This window comes from Culex quinquefasciatus, chromosome 2 (genome assembly GCF_015732765.1).
Source record: "Culex quinquefasciatus strain JHB chromosome 2, VPISU_Cqui_1.0_pri_paternal, whole genome shotgun sequence".
In the NCBI taxonomy this organism is placed as follows: domain Eukaryota; kingdom Metazoa; phylum Arthropoda; class Insecta; order Diptera; family Culicidae; genus Culex; species Culex quinquefasciatus.
Genome location: NC_051862.1, coordinates 113,784,845 through 113,806,062, shown reverse-complemented (window position 1 = coordinate 113,806,062; position 21,218 = coordinate 113,784,845). Strand labels below are relative to the sequence as shown.

The 21,218-nt window shown below is 36.4% G+C and overlaps 1 protein-coding gene and 1 long non-coding RNA gene across 6 annotated transcripts in view; one reads left to right on the top strand and one right to left on the bottom strand.

The window, feature by feature from the left end:
* The window catches only part of LOC6048111 (potassium voltage-gated channel subfamily H member 7), a 142,460-nt gene that overhangs the window by 41,545 nt on the left and 79,697 nt on the right, over window positions 1-21,218 (bottom strand). For all 5 annotated transcript variants that reach the window (XM_038254652.1, XM_038254653.1, XM_038254651.1 and 2 more), the window contains 4 exons: window positions 13,352-13,501; window positions 13,064-13,140; window positions 10,744-10,885; window positions 10,515-10,684 (listed from right to left, as the gene is read on the bottom strand). In XM_038254652.1, coding sequence (XP_038110580.1) covers window positions 10,515-10,684; window positions 10,744-10,885; window positions 13,064-13,140; window positions 13,352-13,501 — 539 coding nt within the window. The remainder of the gene's footprint in view (window positions 1-10,514; window positions 10,685-10,743; window positions 10,886-13,063; window positions 13,141-13,351; window positions 13,502-21,218) is intronic.
* LOC119767090 lies at window positions 2,669-14,472 on the top strand. The gene is made up of 3 exons (XR_005277319.1): window positions 2,669-2,730; window positions 10,279-10,506; window positions 14,181-14,472. It is a non-coding gene; the product is annotated as an uncharacterized LOC119767090 (long non-coding RNA).

Here is a 21,218-nt window from a genome sequence, read left to right as displayed (position 1 = left end):
CTTCCATCCTTTTTTCAAGTTTACCGGTAGTAACCCTTTTTGCGGGGTACTGATGATAAAAATCTATGTCTAAAATCTAATGGTTCAGGCTAGAATAGCGTATTGGTTTATGTGTGTTTGAGAGCGTGGTTGAGTTTATTGTTTCTTTTTTTCAGCTCAATAAATATTTAAAGCCGCGTAAAATTAAAAAATTGGTCGATAAATATAAATTTTCATTTTGAATATTTTCGTCGTTTCATTATTTATTATAACCCTAAGTATACGCGTTTTTGATCGTTTAGTTAGTGTGTCAATTGTGGACAGTGGAGTAGCGCGCACGCCATGCAAGATTATTCGTGTTTCGAGCGTTATTTTTTCAGTAATTGGTGTTTTTTGTGCTTTAATTAAGATTGCTTTAATTTTATTGTGATTTTAAAGCCCTTCCTATATCATCGTTGATCAGAAGGCACGGCGTCGGGTATATTGTGCATAAATTTTTAAAATATTAGACACGCTGACATTTAGGATAAACCATTAGTGCGCTGGCAACGGGGACGCCCATGCTCGTTTTTGCAATTCTATTTTTTCCATTATCGTTGTATCGCTGTTAAGATTCGATTTTGTGTAGCGGGACCTCGCGGTTACCTTGCATCGTGTTTTTTGAAGCCTTTTATTTGATATTTTATTTTTCATAAGTCCTTCTTTAATCATCGTTGATCGGAAGGCACGCCGCCGTTTTAGATCGTCTAAGTTATTGTTTTAATTTCATAACAATCGTTTACGCGGTGCCCTGTTTTCTTTGCGTTCGGTAACTAAATTGTTCAAATAGTATGAAGATACTGATAAGTCCATCCCACAGCATTACTGCTCGGTTGGCACGCATTCGATTATAAAAAAAAACTTTTTTAAATAATTAATTATGTATCTTTCCGCAGCCGGCTGCCTAAGATTTTTTAAATTTCAACCGATAAACAAATTGCTTATGGTCGCATCACCTACCACAGTGAATCCTGACCTCATACCTATCTTACTAACCCCTCAAAACTCATGTGATACTTTGTCGGAGACGCAGCTGATTTAGCGGTCCCATCACTCAAGTATCGGACTAACATTCCCATCCACTTCCCCGTGTCTTACCACTGGTCGTGGCCGGCGTCGGTATTGATCAGCATGATAGAGACCTTTGAAAATTGCGAAGGGGTGATGATTGGTTCCTACTTTTCATCTGTGGTCCACGGAGCAATTTCTGGGGGTCCCGGTCAATAACGAAATAGCAGCTACGGGTAGACACCAATGCTATGCTATGCTATGCTAGTAACCCTTTTGCGGGGTACTTCTGATTTTGAGTGTAGGTACGCGCGATCTTAGTTTACATTAGTGTGAGTGCATCATTCCGTGCAACAAAAACCAAAACAAAAACAAACGAACAATGGACTCTATGGTAGAAAGCCATAGAGTTATCTAAGCCCGATCTCACGCACATTAGCTTACCATTTGTTTTTGCTAGCGACCACAAATTTTAACCTAAAAATCCATCGTGTACGTACCCGAGCATGGGTAAATAACAAGGGAAATGCGTAATAATACCTTTCTCTGGTATCAATGCCAAATTTTGGTATTCCTGGACCCTTTCAAATTTGTCTTAAGGATTATGCAAGAGCAAAATGTGGTATCATACCAATTTAAGGTATTGTTTTGATATTGCAAAATTGCAGAATTTGTCAATGGTCGAACACCACATTTTGGTATTCTTTTGGTATTACAGTATTTTATCAAATTCCTGTGAAACTATTGCAAAATTTTGACCAATTTTGACAAAATAATTAATTTTGCGCTAAAATGATGTCTCAGAGCGAATACCTTCATTGAAAACCGGAAATTTCAAACTTGTTTTTAAACATTTTTGATATACCCTCTAAAGAAATGACTTGAAATTGTGGAAAAATTTCTAAGTCAGGATGGCCAATTTTGACAAAATAATTATTTTGCGCTAAAATAATGTCTCAAAGCGAATGCTATCATTGAAAACCGGAAATTTCAAACTTGATTTTAATCATTTTTGATATACCCCCTGAAGAAATGACTTGAAGTTGTGGAAAATTTTCGAAGTCAGGATGGCACATTTTGGTATTTTTTTGGTATTAAAGTGTTTTATCAAATTCCTCGGGAACTATGGGAAAATTTTGACCAATATTGACAAAATAATTAATTTTGCGATAAAATGATGTCTCAAAGCGAATGCTTTCATTGAAAACCGGAAATTTAAAACTTGATTTTAATCATTTTTGATATATCCCCTAAAGAAATGATTTGAAATTGTGGAAAATTTTAAGTCAGGATGGCACATTCTGGTATTATTTTGGTATTAAAGTGTTTTATGAAATTCCTCTGAAACTATGGAAATATTTTGACCAATTTTGACAAAATAAATAATTTTGCGCTAAAATGATGTCTCATAGCGAATGCTTTCATTGAAAACCGGAAATTTCAAACTTGATTTTAAAGCTTTTTGATAAACCCCCTAAAGAAAAGGCTTGAAATTGTGGAACGTTGAAATTTCTCTAAGTTGGGATAACCAAAAACTTTGAAAAACGAGTTAATCGACAGATTATTGAATTTTGGTGAATTTCAATCCAGTTTCATTTTAATAGCACTTATTTTTCAATCTTGTTATTTTTCAGAATCTTCAAGAACTTCAAGCACAGGCCGTTCATCAATGACAAATGCATTCGATGTGGTGAAGAATATCAGGTGAGTAGATTTGGCTGTTGCATATGGATCATTTCCGTTTTTTTACTAACTGCAACTGCTGCACTTAAAAATGGTATGAAAATACCAAATTTTTGTATTACTTGTGCAAATACCAGCGACCAAAATGTGCTTTTGGTTGCCCAGTAATAGATGGTAAAATACCATTAAATCATACCAAAATCATGTATGTGGAAGACCACAGGAATACCAAAATCAGATTTTCCAAGGCGCGGGAATACCTAAAAATAAAACCATGGTAATACCAAGTTTTGGTATTCAATCAATGTTCAAAAATCCAGAAGACCTCAACTTGGTATTGAAATGCTTTTATTTTGTGGTATTATTTTACCCTCGAGCCAGGAATTTACAACACCCTAGTATCCCAAGTAACAAGCAAAATGATTTACTTCTCAGCAGGTTTTAAAGAAGATTTAAAATTTGCTTCTCGGTTTTGTGATGATATTGAACAAAACTTTCAAGAGGGATTCGGATCGCAGTAGTCGGTGTGATCGGAAGTGAAAATTTTTCGCCGCGTCGCGTTTTTTCAACTTTTGATAGATTTGAGATATTTTTGAGGAAAATCTTTAAAAATTTATGTGTTTCAGTTAAATTAGTGATTTTAATTCCAACGATTATAAAAGTTTCAATGCGTAGTGCCATAAAAATCAAAAGAAGAGACTATGGGGAAGTGGCGTGCATTTGCAATCTTTTCGTGTTGGTGCCGTTGCTGTTCGGGAAAAAAAATCAATTCGGTGTTGTTGAAAAATCATTGTTAAATGATAGTGAAGACCATGGTGCTGGGTTAAGCTGCTTGATGGATTTCCAGCGACGAACAACCTCACAGCTGGACACCAGAACTCCGGTGAGAAAGTTCCATTTAGAAACTTGTCATACAACAACATGGCAACAAAGATTTTTTTTTTCCTTTTTTCAAATTATGTCAATGTCATGTTTTCCATGGCATGCTTGACTTTTTGACTCACACAATTTGTGGGTAGAATATCAACTTTAATTTGGACTGTTCATGATTTTTCTCATATATTTTGTCAACAAAACCTCAAATTTAGAAAAGTAGTAGATCATGGTAAACATAAGTTTTATAATAATTCAAATTCAAACTCGGTTTTATTGGTGAATAATCAAGATACAATAAGTTCTTTTGAGGTACAAAACAGAGTTTTGGAGTTCCTTTCAGCTGTGTGTTACATCATAATCCATTTTGGAACAGTTATTGCTTGTAAATAAAGGTGTTACCAAGAGTAAGAAAAATTAAAAAAAAAAACTTTCTAAACTTGCTAGGAAAAGGGGATAGAAATAGAGAAAGCTTAAAACTAGATCACAGTTTTTTATCCTTTATAGATGTGCTTAATCATTAATTCCCCGAGGGCTAGAAATTGCTCCGCCTTGTTACGGCAGTTCCGAAACCGCGTCATCATCTCCCCCGCGAGAGCAAAGAACTCCGGCAGGGTAAAGAGATCTTCCCGGTGACTTCTTGCTGGGCCGCATTGCCGCTACCGGCCGCGACCACGCTGGCAAACGATCGCCCCCAGCCAGGAGGGATCGCTGGGTTGTCCGCTGGAACCGTACGCTGGCCAGCTGCAGGAACGGCTGCACTCGTACTTCGTTGAGGAGGGTGGGACGCTGCTGCTTTCTTCTTCCTCTTTTCCTGCTCCTCGAGGTAGAACCTGCGCGCGACGCATCCGCGGTAATTACCGGTATGGTTACCGCCGCAGTTCGCGCACTTTACGCGCGGCTTGGTTTGTTCTGCGTTTTCCCCCAAGTCCGCCTTTCGTGGCAGTGCGCACACCTCCGAGAGGTGTGACTCACCGCACTTCACGCAGCGGGGCTGGAGGTTGCAGTTCCGCGAGACGTGGCCGAATTTCTGGCAACGGTGACATTGCGCTGCGTCCGTCGGATTTTTGGAGTAAAACCGCCAGTTTACCCAAAAACCGTCCAACGCCTTAGTCCGCCGCAGGTCTTGAATCTTGACGGTGCCGCGGTCGAAGTACAACAGGTACAGTGTGTGTGTACCTGTGACTGTTGCCTTCCGCGAGAGGACTTTTATGTCTCGCGGCGTTATTCCGGCACCCGAGAGGTGCTCCTTGAGGACGGAGGTCGGGCGGTCTTGGTACCCCTGCGAACTTCTGCGCGGGATCAAATGTGTAGAATTTGAAGTTTTTACGCTTAAATTTCTCCACAACCAGGTCGAAGTTCTTTTGGTCAAATGTGAACACTTGCACTGACGCTTTACCTATTTTGAGGCAGTACACGAGGCCTTCCAGCTGCTCGTCAACATCGTCCGCCAACGTGTCCAAAACAAAAATTGGTGGTGGTCGTCGTTCCTTTGGAGTAATTACTTTTTTGGCGTCGGCACTTTTTCCGTGCACGACCATCGTCGTCGTCGTCGTCGGTAGTGCTACCGTCGGTGTTGTTGTAGCTGCTTTCCTCGTCACTCAGCCTCGCGAACTTGTTACTGGTGGGAATGTTGGCGGATGTTGAAGCGCCATCGGTCGACGGATTGCCGGAAGTAGCTGAACGGAGCCTAATAGGGCTGCGATCCTGGACGCGGTAATTAGCGTGTAGTAACTTGGGGTCGAATCCTTTGGCGCTCACACTCCCCGGCGCGATGGCGGTCGACGCGGCGTTGGTTTGTTTACCTTTTTGCACACGGCCGGTAGACGAACTTCGCGGGTTTTTCGAGGCCGCACTCGAACTGCCACGGTCACGGCCGGCCCTTGGCATGCTGTTGGAGCATACTCGCGGCTAATCACGGTAAATTACGGCGAAAATTTTCGAAAAAACGATGGAGCACTGAGCACTTGACTGCTGCTTGCACTCGTGCGTACACGGAGGTTTTATAATAGTTTTAAAAAAATCATGGTATTTTTTTCTTTGAGGAAATAATAAACTTTTCCTGCTATTTTCGTCTTTCATAACTTCTATATGTCCAAAATGTTAGTTTAGTTTCATATCTTTTTCAGTTCAAAGCCAGCAGTGAGGACCCGTAGTTGATTGTTTTGTTTGCTGATATATAATTGTACATGTCGAGCTCCATAATTTTTCTTAAAAAAATATTTACAGCTTCAACTTATTTATTATATATTCTAACATTCATACATATTAATTAATGTCAAACAATTATTTCAGCGCTGCTCCTAGCCTCATGCATATTTTTTATTTACATTTTAAGTTTACTAAGTTTTAGTTTAATTTCAATACTTCTAGCTTATAAAGCTTACGGCATTTTGAAAAATATTACCTAGATCCTCAACTAATCCTAATTTTTCAAATTTTGAGTCCAGTTTGTTAGCTTAATACTTTTTTCAGTTTTTCATAAACTTTAGTTTGATAAAGAATTTATTATTTTCGGATCCATCTGGTGTCATCATTTAATGAATATTCTAAAGATCTTTGTTTGGTTACATGTATAATTTATAACATTGAATTTCAGGCCCAAGATTGGAACCATCTGGATGAATCCAATTTTTATATTTTTCTTTTGTTATCTTCCAATTTTGGCATCAACAATATTTTTTTATTGTAATTTTACAAAATTAAACTAATAATTTAAATAAATTTTGCTTTTTTAATTGCCAATAGTAACGTATTGTGTTCATTCATTCAGTCGTTCTAATTTTCTTAACAATAAATTACTATAATTGCTGTCAAAATCGGTACATATTATTGAAACTATGCCTTGACAGCTGTTTCGAAGCTTTTGTTCTCTAGACTCCACAATTCCATCTGAAAGAGTTTTGTTTTCAGCCGTGGCACATTTCTGGAGCAACATTTGAAAGGGACGGTACGACATTGCTCTTACGGCCTTTGATTACACGCGTTTAAATGGAACGAAAGGCCGTAAGAGCAATGTCGTACCGCCCCTTTCAAATGTTGCTCCAGATTTTTCTGTTTGCACTGATATTTTGGTTTTTTTTTAAATAAAAATTTATGATACTCAAAAACAAATAAATTTTAATTTGCATTTATCAGTATTATTATTCCATGTTTTACTAAATTTATCACAATTGCACTATTTTTATTTTATTTCCTTGAGTTTTATAAATTTTAACTGCTAAAATGAATTCTGGCAAAATTATGTAAAAATCAAATGTAGAATGAAAAGGATTCGATCGTTTTATTGCGGTGTAATGGTATAGAAATAATTTAATTGTTATAAGTATTATTTTGTTGCTCCTCCCACTAACATTTACACACAAGATCCTCTGTAATTCTTTAAGAAAAATGTCGACTCGGTCCTAACCAGGTCCCAGCACCGAAAAGGACCTAATAAAAATAATTCTATGAAAAAAAAGTATTATTTTGTTGAATAACATTGATTTTTCCAACATCTTTGTATTTTCCAAATAAAAGAATAGAAGCTTCGAAACAACTTGTTGAGTTTTTATAGTATTGTGATATTTGTTTGATTTATTCTCATAATACATTGATATCTCTTATAATTATTAACATTGATTATACATTTTTTAACCATGTATGATTATATTTCAAACGCCTAACCCCCCCCAAAAAAAATACTAACCCCTCTCAAAAAATATCCCAGGGCCTTCATATATTTTATGGACTGGATGAGGGAGTCGTGGATCGCCTGGCCCAAGTCACATTAATGTCATTGTCTATTTAATCATATCATAACAAATGGTTGGATAGAAAATTATAATCTTTTAAGGTCTTTAAGATATAAGTCGGTTACTAACCATACCGTCTCAGTTGAAACATACTGTGGTCATGGCCAAGTCCTGCCAAGACGGGGGTACTAATACATACATACATACATACATATTGAACAAAACTTTCAAGATTTATGATAGAAATATCTTAAAACTATCTTCAAGAGTACTTCAGAAGCATGGCACATAGTTTTATGTCACACTTCGTTGTTTGACTTGAAGTTTTACCAGAGGGGTTATTATTAAGTCCATTTTACATTGCCAAAACTGCCTTAAAACTGAAATAAAACTAACTAACAATGGGGGCTCATCTTGAGCAACTAAACGCGCCCACGTTTATCTATGGGGGTAGCAAAAATAAAAGAATGCGCATGGTTTTTCATTAGAGGGTGTGCATGTTTGCATGTATATATATTATATATGGGTTATTCCACCTGAAGTGTGCAAGAAAAAATGCAAATTTGAAAATTACCATCTCCGATTCTGCTCAAATTTGGCAGAGCTGTTGAGACTATCAAAACATGCAAAAATCCCAAATTTCATCCAAATCGGACCACCCCCTCCATTTTTGTACACTCCCAAAAAATCGACTTTTTGGCGATTTTTGAGCGAAACCCCTATCTTCAAACGACGATAACTCAGGAACCACACATCTTAGAAGGTCGGTCTTAGACTCAATTTTCAAGGAAATTGGACGGAAATTGGCTAGCACACAAATTCACTGGTGGTACACAGTGGTGTACATTCAATATTTGCCTATTTTGTTAATAATTATTTGGGATGAAATCTTATTTCAATAAAAGCAGGTAGCAGTTATTGATCAGCGCGCCCGAGTGCTTCTAGCAGAGGCGGCGAGTGTAGCTAATTTAGGTAATCTCAAAGACTCAAAACTTTAAAATTCGATATCTCTGGAACGAAACATATTCCTTTCTGTCGATAAGTGATTCTTATGTAAAATCGGACGGGGAATACGATGGTGAGGTCAAATTCAAAAAATAAATAGGGCTGTTTTGAGATACGACCATTTAAAGTTTTCAATTGCGCAATACAGGTAGAAAACATATTTTAATCTAAATTTTGATCACCGAAATGGATTCTACGTCCAATTTCCTTGAAAATTGAGTCTAAGACCTACCTTCTAAGATGTGTGGTTTCTGAGTTATCGTCGTTTGAAGATAGGGGTTTCGCTCAAAAATCGCCAAAAAGTCGATTTTTTGGGAGTGTACAAAAATGGAGGGGGTGGTCCGATTTGGATGAAATTCGGGATTTTTGCATGTTTTGATAGTCTCAACAGCTCTGCCAAATTTGGGCAGAATCGGAGATGGTAATTTTCAAGTGCTGTTTCGCTTCAGATGGAATGACCCATATGCTATGTGCTATGTTATCATCTTAACAGCAATTTCCCACGAAAACAGCATGGAAAAAAACAAAAGGGCTCGGATCGGGCTCAAAATTTTGCTGGGGGTTCCCTGGCCGAAATAATTAGACCCGTATTTTTTTGTTTGGCCACCTACGGCGTGTTAGGGTGGTCTGAAAAATGGCCATTTTCGTCGATTTTCGCAAAAACTACTTTTTTCGAAAAATCATAACTCCTCGCCATTTTAACCAATTTCAATTGTCTTATATGCAAATGAAAGGTGATAAGTTGGCCTTTCAAAGAAAAATAGTAAGAAGTTTCAAGAATCTAGCCTAACATATGAAAAGGGCGTATGAAACTTTAAAATGCCGTTTTGACGGTGTCTGGACCAAAGAGCATATGTCTGGAAATATTTTTATCGGATTCCCCGGACATTTTTACATAACATATTAAAAAATTGTAGGAGTTCATTTACAGGATTCCGAGATATGATTTTTTGAAAATAAAATCCGTGTTTTTTGACGCGCCGCGCGCAAAAACCGGAGAATGACGAAATTGGCCAAAAATCAATTCTTTTCACTAAAACTGCGATAACTTTAAAATTTCAGCGACGACCTGTAGATGTTTGGGAACCAAAATTTTCGTAATTAAAAGACGCAACTTTTGGTACCCAGACATGTATAGGTCATCGCTGAAATTTTGAAGTTATCGCAGTTTTAGTGAAAAAAGTTGATTTTTTGCCAATTTCGTCATTCTCCGGTTTTTGCGCGCGGCGCGTCACGGATTTTATTTTCAAAAATCATCTCCCCATGTATGTATGTTGTCCGGAATCCGATAAAATATTTCCAGACATAGTCTTTGGTCAGACACCGTCAAACGGCATTTTAAAGTTTCATGCGCCCTTTTCATATGTTAGGCTAGATTTAAACTTCTTACTATTTGAAAGGCCTTATCACCTTTCATTGCATATAAGACAATTGAAATTGGTTAAAATGGCGAGGAGTTATGATTTTCGAAAAAGTGGTTTTGAAAATCGACGAAAATGGCCATTTTTCAGACCACCCTAACACGTCGTAGGTCACCCTAATGGCCAAACAAAAAAATACGGGTCTAATTATTTCGGCCAGGAAACCCCCAGAAAAATTTTGAGCCCGATCCGAGCACTTTTGTTTTTTTCCATGCTGTTTTCGTGGGGAATTGCTGTTAAGCAAACATGCACACCCTCTAATCAAAAACCATGCTCATTCTTTTATTTTTGCTGCCCTCATAGATAAACGTGGGCACGATTATTTGCTCAAGATGAGCCCCCATTGGCCGGGAAATCACTAAAATTAAATTCTGTCGATTGGAACATGTTCAGGGAGCCCAAATCTATCATACCTTGGCGAAAACTAAAGCGTTTACTAAAAGCAACTTAAAAAAAGTCGAGTTGTGTTATTTTTCCTTGCGTATGCCAGAGGTAAATTTACACATTATTAGAGGTAAAATTATTCATTTTTTCAGGCATAGAAGACCTCATCATGACATCTTAAGGAAGGCGACTTATGGAATTTCAACATTCACAATAAAACATGTTAACATTAGTTGAGTGAAAACTGCCGCTGAATCCGCTTTGCGAATGCCACTAAGGTTGTTCCCCTTAGTATAGGAGAACTGGGACGGATTAACTTAGAGACGACGGAACGGAAAAAACACTCAGATCTTACATTCACATCGGTTAAAACACTTTTTGTACGTACCTACAGTTATAGTTTATCACATCTTCTCTTAGTTTTTCGCTAAGTTCTCCCAGAATGCATTCTTCATCGAAGAATTTTCCTTGATATCGATGCTCAAAATATTCAGTAATTCTTTGTCTCATATCTCTTGGTAATTTTCGGTATGCCATGTATTCTTCGACTTGTTTAACCTTGAAAAAAAAAAACGGTTACAGAGGATTTCAAATTCGGGGTTATTCAAGTACTCTACCTTTTCTCTATATTGACGTCTGCTCGAATCTAAACTTTGAATCAAATTAGTGGCATGTCCAAGAAACAGTGCATAGCATGTTGCACCAGAAATCATGGATAGCATCGTCAACCACATGTCAGTTAGTGATTGTGGTGGAAACCTGTAAATTATGAGGAATAATACTAAAGTTTTCAATTAACGTGAATTTTATTAAAAATATGGCTGAGAGCCAAAAGATCTCAAAATAGCTCATAAATTCAATGTTATATACCATTAGGGTGTAATATCAAAATCGATTTTCCAGCACAGCAATTTTTCAGTTCCTTTTGGGGTCCTAAACAACTCCCCAAAGTTTGGGAACGATTGGTTTAGTCCTCACTTTGCGCAAAGCGATTCAATTTTCCATATAAATTTGTATAGGAAAAACCATTTTTTTTTGATTTTGATATTTATAAAATCCACGTTTCACGCTGTACTAAAACCGGGTTCATATTCGGATGCTCTGGAAGGTGCTCTACAACTTTCCCGAAGAGAGTATGGTGCTAGCTTGTCCCTGAAAGAAGATACAGCGTCCTCAAAACTCGTCTAAAACGTGATTTTCGAGCAAAAAACACGTTTTAGACGAGTTTTGAACAAGCTGTATCTTTTTATAGGAGCAAGTTAGCACCATACTCTCTTCGGGAAAGTTGTAGAGCACCTTCCAGAGCATCTGAATATGAATCCGGTTTTAGTACAGCGTGAAACCTGGATTTTATAAATATCAAAATCCAAAAAAATGGTTTTTCCCATACAAATTTATATGGAAAATTGAATCGCTTTGCGCAAAGTGAGGACTAAACCAATCGTTCCCAAACTTTGGGGAGTTGTTTAGGACCCCAAAAGGAACTGAAAAATGGTTGTGCTCGCTAAATTTGGACAACTTTATTTTTTTCCATACAACCATATTACACCCTAATATACCATTAGGGTGTAATATGGTTGTATGGAAAAAAATAAAGTTGTCCAAATTTAGCGAGCACAGCAATTTTTCAGTTCCTTTTGGGGTCCTCAACAACTCCCCAAAGTTTGGGAACGATTGGTTTAGTCCTCACTTTGCGCAAAGCGATTCAATTTTCCATATAAATTTGTATGGGAAAAACCATTTTTTTGAATTTCGATATTTATAAAATCCACGTTTCACGCTGTACTAAAACCGGATTCATATTCGGATGCTCTGGAAGGTGCTCTACAACTTTCCCGAAGAGAGTATGGTGCTAACTTGCTTCTAAAAAAAGATACAGCGTGTTCAAAACTCGTCTAAAACGTGTTTTTTGCTCGAAAATCACGTTTTAGACGAGTTTTGAGGATGCTGTATCTTCTTTCAGGGACATGCTAGCACCATACTCTTTTCGGGAAAGTTGTAGAGCACCTTTCAGAGCATCCGAATATGAATCCGGATTTAGTACAGCTTGAAACGTGGATTTTATAAATATCAAAATTCAAAAAAATGGTTTTTCCATACAAATTTATATGGAAAATTGAATCGCTTTGCGCAAAGTGAGGACTAAACCAATCATGCCCAAACTTTGGGGAGTTGTTTAGGACCCCGAAAGGAACTGGAAAAGTGCTGTGCTGGAAAATCGATTTTGATATTACACCCTAATATACCATATTTATCGCAAGAAGTTAGAATAGACAAACACGTATAAAAAAAGAAATAGTTTCTATTACAGTTCTGGTATTATTACAATAGTTTTAAAGGTAAAATGGAAAAAGAAGAATGAAATCGTGCAACCGATCATCTGTGGCGAATAGAGACTGCATACGCAAAAGGGGAGCAAATGTTCGTAACTTTATGAATGTCAAATATCATGACCATAATATTGTTGCCCTTAATCTTGTTTAACACCTAAACTCACAAGCTCGGGAAGTAGGGGGAATTTCCATAAAATTTCTCCTTTTTTCTCGAGCTTTTGAGTTTAGGTGTTAAATTGAAGGCCAATACGTACATCCCAAGAAATAAGGCCAAGATAAGCTAAACGAACAACAGATTAATGGAGAGGGAACGATTGCTTGGGTTTTTTTTTCATCCTCTCTGTCTTTCTCTCACTGTCGCTTTAGCCCTTTTAATGTTTTCTTTGAACGGTTCACTACCAAGTGCGTACACTGCTTAAACCAAAACAAAACTAACAAGCTCTTCACATAAACAGGCCTAAAACAGCTGTCCCTGTTTGCCTCAGATGTCGACATTGTACAATAATTCAGGAGACTACTTTTTCTTTCGAGGATAAAACATTTTGAACGACACGCTCGGTATATCTGACTATTCGGCACAATGTAGCAATAATTCTTAAATTACCTTCCGTATCCTATGCAAAGCATATGAGACATTGCTTTGAATAATGCCCATGAATATTGTTCTAACCAATATGCTTCCTGCAAAAAGAGAACATCCGTATGTATTATAAACTACTTTATAAGATGTTACTTCTCATTAATCCTTTCATTGAGCTTTTAAGACATTGTAAATAAACAGAGTAAATAAACAAATGGTGGTTTATAAAAGTAATAACAAGATACACTGTTTATTCACAATGTCGATGTGCAGTGCATTAAATAAACGATTAGCTGTAATTATTCAACATACCTGTAGTTCATTAATTGCAACCCATGAATTAGATGGAAATCCTTGCAGCATAGGAACTAGAAACTGTAAGCAACCACTCCAATGTCCGATTAGCAACATCATACAAATCAGATTAAATATCCGCATGAAAACTGAAGCCATATTCAGGAACTGAAATGAACATAAAAACAACCATTTATTGCTCAACCGTATACATATAGGCATCTTCAACAAATTCAAACTTTTTTATTAAACAAAGTGAATAAACATAGGTACTTTAAGAATTTTTATTAGAGAAGGAAGTCTACCATTTCTTTCACATTACATTATGCAAAAACATTGTGCAAAGAAAATATTTGTTCGCGTAGTTTTTGCATGGCTATTAAGTTTAAGAAAGTGTACAATGTTAAAAACATGCATCCCTTACGATTATTTATAAACTGTATAACCTGAGGTTAATGTATAAAAAGCATGCCCAAAATGTACACTAATATCCATATTTTTTATCACCTTATCAATACCTGAATTTCGAGGCGATTATTGCAAGAGCAACGCATGCTTGGTTTTTGAAAGAAACGACACCCCAACATTCCTTAACGTTTTTTTTCGGCGAACTGGTTTGAAAGACCTATCAACCCAAAAAAAAGCAAAGTAATCCACTTTAACGACCCCCGGGTCTTTTGTGGTCTCTGTTGCAAGTTTCTGCTCATTTCTAGGCGTTCGAAGGTTATGTGTGGTGAGTCACCCAAAACCTCTTTTACGCAACCTCTTTTTCTCACCTATCAATCCAATAAATCATAATCGATGATGATTTTTACAAAATGATTTCATTTACACTGTTTTGAAACAGGGTCATCAAAGTCTTAATACTCTTCAGTGTTGATTTCTTAAGGCAATATTTTATCCATCCACCCATCAAGCACCGCAGAAAACAAAACAAAATCGAGCCGGCGTATGGGAAGTCTTCATGGAATAACCTGGGTGCAGAATAGTCGTCGGCAAAACGGCCTCAATTTAGAACTGTCAAAGCGGAACCAATTTACTGTTCGCAAAAGGATAGCAAGGAGTGGCAAGTATTGTGTTCGATCTGTAATTTATTTTGAGGAATAAAAAAAGTCGATGAAGTCGAGCTTTTGAGGTATTCAAAGTCAACATATTTTAAGAAGATGGTTGAAATAAAGATTGGCATAATTCGTCGCTAACATTTCAATAAGCGCTATGTTTCACGCAACTCCTATGTTAATGACGCGTTTTGAAATGTAATCGACGAATTATAATAACTATGAATGGCATCTGCCAAATACTATTGAATAATCTTACTCCGATATTATCACTATCATTAAAAGATACATAATCTTGGAACTTCTATTCGGTTGCTCTTTTGATATACAAAATTCCACCCAATTCTGACATAATTTTTCATCTTGTGGAAAACAAAAAGGCCGTTTTTGGCCTAAACGATGGGCGGTCTATACAAACAAAAAAGTGCAAAGCACTTAATTTTTCAGCGAAAACTTTTACACTAACAGATCCAAAACGTTTCAAAACAATTCACTTCAGTAGCAAAAAAATATGTCACGCTTGGGCTTGAACATAGCCTTCTACTTTGTTTATGTTTACAGCTGTAGTGCAGTTATATTAGTGGGGAGCAATGGGGAGCTTTCGAAAATCACGTTACGCATTCTGTCTATTCAGCACCCAGGGAATAACTGGTAAACCGGTGTATTTCTGATTAAACTATAGAGCTTTATGACGTTTCGCGTACACACACTAGCGCACCATTTGATTTTGCTGGCCGGACAAAATTTAACCTCACTTTTTTTCGTGTACGTACACGCAATACATGCGCACGTAAATAACTCTATAATCTTACTCAATTAAATTATAATGTTTTGAGGTCTGAAATAAATTAAATTGTTATTCTTTTGTTAATTCATACTATCGTACAGGTTTGATAAAATATCAAAATATCAGCTCTCAGCAACTACAATTATCCCGCCTGAATATTCATGCCTCAAATACAACTGCTCTTCTCTCCTCATTGAAACTCTCAGCGCCGAACATAGCCGAGCACGTTTTCGTGTTCACCACTCGCGATTGACATTTTCCTTTTCTCTCTCATTCTCGCTTCCACGATCATCCTACCGCAACAGCGTTTAACCACAAAAGCCGCCACAAAACCAATTTTGCAAACGCAGTTTAACGGGACGTTAAGCGTGGTCGGCTCCTAATCGCCATCTCGCGTTCTCTCATTGCAGTTTTCGGAGAGATTGAGAGACTCAGTGGTGAGAGCGCATAGTCGAGGAAAAGGGAAGGAGTGATAGAAAGAGAATGACATCGCTCGGAATCACGAGACACAAAAAGAGATCTCACAAGCTATAGTGACGGCCGCTATACTCTCGGATATTTTTGGTGCAGAGATAATCTATTGATAGCTTTTCTATCACTCTTTTGCAACACTGCTATCGTATATTTTATAGAAAATAAAATTGTAAGTCTGTTTTCGAAATGGCCCGAGCGTTAATGAAAGCAAGTATCGCATTTTTGCAATAAAATATAAACTTGAACTTTTTTTACTAGGACCAAAGAACTAAAAGCAACAGTGTATCAAAAATTAATGCGCACAGGCTCAACTCAAGGGGAAGCAGGATCCCCAGAAACACGTGTAATAGATCAGGCTCTACCATTCATTATGGGAATTGACATTAAAAAAAAAAACAGTGTGTCCTTCTTACTCAAAGTCAGTTTACAAAAGGTGTGAAAGGTAGAGAACGCTATATTTGTGAGAAAAACACATCTCACGTCAAAAGTACAAATTACCCACGAAAAATGAAAAGTAGGGGTACCAATCAAGCAAAAGCTCAGTTTGAAAATTCTCGAGCGTCGATTGGTACTTTTAAAATTAGATGTATTTTCTCTAACGTTCTCTAGGATACACTATTTACAATGTCGATGTGCCCTTAACGGTGCACATCAACCAACTCTTTTGCACCCAGATTTTTGTTACAGACATTTTAGTATTTTTAAAAGTACGGGAACTATCGATATATTTTTGTATTCATCCCCTAAGCTACTATTTCCATAACGATTCACAACAAAATTTGTCAATTTTTATATTCAAATTATTTTAGGATTGGGTCCGTAAGTTCAACAATTTTAGAATAAGAACAACAACTTCCTTGGTTGCTGTGCACCCTTAGTCTACCAATGTTTTACAATGTTTATTTGTTTTTTTCTGCTTTGGTGTTTTTAAAAATTGTATGGTGTCTTACTATTTACAACACATTTAAATACATAAACATTTAAGTAAACACCAACAATCAATAAAAGTCACATGTATTTGAAATAATTTGCAATCCAAATTCTCACTTATATCAAATACATAATCTCAACTACTTCTTTTGCATAACTCCTATATCAATCTTCTATATATATAAAAAAATTCGACGGTTTTGTTCGAACGCGAATCAATTCAACACGGAACGTCGGATCGAGGTGCTTTTTGTTGCGATGGGTTCGTATAGGGGAAGGTGGGGCAAGACGACCATATGGGGCAAGAGGAACAATCGCTCCTACGGCCGTAATTTGTACAATTTTGATTATTTCCAGTATGAGGAATTGTTGCTAGCAATGCAATTAGCTGATTATACTACCACATAACCGGCAAAATTACGTAAACGCCACGGGGCATAAGATTTAATGAAGTTTTTTTCGAAACCATTGTTTTCTTATAATATTTGGAAAGTACAAAATAAGGCTTAGGGTTCGTTTTAAGGCTCATTTTATCAAAATGCTATTTTTCCTAGATCAGTAGTGTCCCTACAAATGACATGCACCTATTACAAAGTATGATTTAACTTTTGGTTATTTTTGTTGAGAGCTTTTAAAAAATCTTGTTCAGGTGGGGCAAGTGTACCATATGGATTTTTAGTATGGAAAAAATTACGAATTGCTGCAACAACATATTTTATTGGGAAATAAATACATGAAAGTACTTAAAAACTGATAAACAATCGTTAAAAAAAATTGTACATACAAAGTATAGTAATATTATGAAAATTTACTATTTATCATCGAAGTAGTATTTTTTTCGTAAAAACGATAAAAAATTTAGTAAAATATTATTATTTAATCTAAAAATGTAAGAAACCATTCAAATACATTCTAATCTGATGTATCTAAGTGATAACAGTTCAATTGTTAGCAAATTACCATATTTTTTCATGCATTGTTCCTCTTGCCCCAACGGGTTGCTCGTCTTGCCCCACTAGTTGAGTAGAACGTACGAAAAATCAAAAATTTTAAAATCAATTTTTCACATTAAAAAACAAGATTTTTAAAAAACTTGTTTAAGCAAAGTCTTAGTCAAGACCTAGAATAAGATGATTATAATAAAATCCGACAGATTTTTTAACTTTTTAATGGGTTATAACGAGCATTTCCTTAGCTTGTTACACTTGCCCCACTTTCCCCTAAGCCCAAGGAAGGTTTTTACGCTAATAAGTTGACACTTTGGCCACTATCAGACCGATTCCGGAACACCGCCGTTTGTATGGGAAAAGTGGCGTAAAATTAAATTTTGATCACAGGAGGCTGAATAAGCAAACAAGTTAGGGGAATTTGGGGCAAGAGGAACAATCGCTCGTACGGCCGTGATTTTTACAATTTTGATTATTTCCAGTATGAGGAATTGTTGCTAGCAATGCAATTAGCTGATTCTACTACCACATAACTGCCAAAATGACGTAAACGCCACGGGGCATAAGATTTAACGAAGTTTTTTTCGAAACCTTTGTTTTCTTATAATATTTGGATAGTACAAAATAAGGCTTAGGGTTCGTTTTAAGGCTCATTTTATCAAAATTCTATTTTTCCTGGATCAGTAGTGCCCCTACCAATGACTTGTACCTATTATTAAGTATGATTTAACTTTTGGTTATTTTTGCTAAGAGCTTTTAAAAAGTCTTCTTCAGGTGGGGTTAGTGTACCATATGGATTTTTAGTATGGAAAAAAAAATACGAATTGCTGCAACAACATATTTTATTGGGAAATAAATACATAAAAGTACTTAAAAACTGATAAACAATTGTTAAAAAAATTTGTCCATGCAAAATATAGTGATATTAAGCAAATTTTCTTTTTTTTTTTCATCTAAGTAATAATTTGTTTTCGTAAAAAAGATCAAATATTTAGTAAAATATTATTATTCAACCTAACAATGAAAGAAACGTTTCAAATATATTCTAATCTGAAGTATCTGAGTGATAACAGTTCAATTGTTAGCAAATTAACATGTTGCTTCATGCATTGTTCCTCTTGCCCCAACGAGTTGTTCGTCTTGTCCCACTAGTTGATAAGAACGTACAGAAAATCAAAATTTTTAAAATCATTTTTTTACATTAAAAAACAGAATTTTTTAAAAACTTGTTCTATCAAAGTCTTAGCTAAGACCTGGAATAAGATTATTATAAAAAAATCCGACAGATTTTTTTACGTTTTTGATGGGTTATAATGAGCATTTCCTTAGCTTGTTACACTTGCTCCACTTTCCCCTACAAACGTCAAGAAATCAAAAAGAGCAGGACGAAGTTTGTCGGGTAAGGCTTGTATATCAATAAAAACAGGCCCCTCTATAACTCTACTACGAAAATGGCTTGAGATTTCTTTCCGATTGGCAAAATAAGGTTGAATATCATTATAGTAAGGTTTAACGCAACTTTTTTGACTGTTGATTAATGATTGAAAATTGAAAAATTACTTATGTTAAACAGTTCTGATCACGCTTAATCGATTTAAATTTACAGAATTTATTTCATCTAATGATTCGTTTGAATTAATGTGTAGTTGTAAGGATCTCCAAAACTCTGCATTTTGAATTTTGGAAAAATGTTGGTTTTGCGAAAATTGACGAAAATGACCGTTTTTGGGACCACCCTAGATCGGTGTAGGTCACCATTGAAGAATTAAATTTGAAAAATAGTTTTCCAAAATGGACTGTGGCCTAAGTTGTATGAAGACTTGTATGAACGAACCTATTATGCAAAACTGCAGTTTTAGTTATAAGTAAGACTTCCACAAAGTAGTTTTTTGAATTTGAATCTCTTAAATGTTCTAAAATTTGGAGTCCACATTAAGAATCTAGTCCCGATTCGCTCCAGTTGACGATAGGTGAAATTTACACAATATCAATATTTGACGTCTCATTTTATAATCCAGCAAACATTATTCTTGAAGATTTTAGGTGAGCAATGATCACTACTGAACATAGTTTTTCAGTAACTAAATACGATCGCATTTACTGTAATTTCAGTTTTTGAACAGTCCAAGTAACCGCGAGGCACTAAATAGCGGCATTAAATCAGCATTTAATACAAACAAATGTCGAACAAAAATAAACTGCTGAGCAATTCTCTACGAAATCGGTCATATTTCTTCAATTTCAATTTTGTGCCTTCGGTATGCCCAAAGAAGCCAATTTGCGTCATTAGTTTGTCCATATAATTTTCCATACAAATTTGGAGCCGGCTCCGTGGCTTAATGGTTGCGGCTTCTGCCTCGAAAGCAGAAGGTTCAGGGATCAAATCCCGGTCGGTTCCCTTGAAATTTGGAATCAGGAATTGAACTTTGAATATGAACAAAAAACCTTTAAGAAGGGATTTGGGATTCGAACTCACACCTTTGGATTGATGGTCTGGAACGCTAACCAGTCGGCCATCATAGAGTTAATGCTCTAGAGCTGAATTGATCCATAGTGGCGAAATAATGTCACAAGGTATAACATATCAAACCATTATATAACTACTAACACCGTCTCAAAACAGCCCAGGGCCATCTCATATACTCATGAACTGGACGAAGTAGTCGTGGATTGCCTGGCCCGAGTCATCTGCATTACCGAATTATGTCTGTTAGGGTGCCCAGAAAAAATGACCCCCTGCTCCACAAGCAGAAAACGGGTTATTGGGTTATTTTAAGCATCTGTGTAAATTTTGAGCGAAATTGGTTGAGATTAACCCATTGATACCCGAGCCCAAAGTTGGTGAAATAATGTTTTTCATACAAAAATGACTTTTTTAAATCGCTAAATTTTTCAGGATCAAGTTTTACAGCTTTGGTATGTTCTACAAAATTTTAGAGCATTAAATTTCCAATGAGAATCTCACTTTTGGGAATATTCGGATGAAAGTAGCGCACCGTGCCGACCAAACCGTAAGAAAGATGGGTTTTCCATACATTTTTTCAATTTTTCCCATACAAACTTCACCTCCGAGTATCAATGGGTAAATGATGACCGATTTTGCTCATATTTGGCCCAGAGTCCTAAAATAGGTCAAGGAACAATATTCAGCTTGTGGAGCGAGGTTTTGAAAAAAAGTCCCATATTCTGGGCACCCTAATGTCTGTACAATTTCAGCAGAAATCGTTAGTCAGAGAAAGGTATTCGCTTCAAAGGTTCTTGAGATATATGGTGGTTACTAACCGACCCGTCTCAGTTGAAATATACTGTGGTCATGGTCAAGTCCTGAAAAGACGGGGGTTCAAATACATACATACATACATACATAATTTTCCATACAAATTTGGCAGCTGTTCATTAGGGTGCCCAGAATATGGAACTTTTTTTCAAAACCTCGCTCCACAAGCTGAATATTGTTCCTTGAACTATTTTAGGACTCTGGGCCAAAAAAAACCCAACTTTTTTACGGTTTGATCTCCAAGGTGCGCTACTTTCATCCGAATATTCCCAAAAGTGAGATTCTCATTGGAAATTTAATGCTCTACAATTTTGTAGAACATACCAAAGCTGTAAAACTTGATCCTGAAAATTTCTTAGCGATTTAAAAAAGTCATTTTTGTATGAAAAACATTTTTTTCACCAACTTTGGG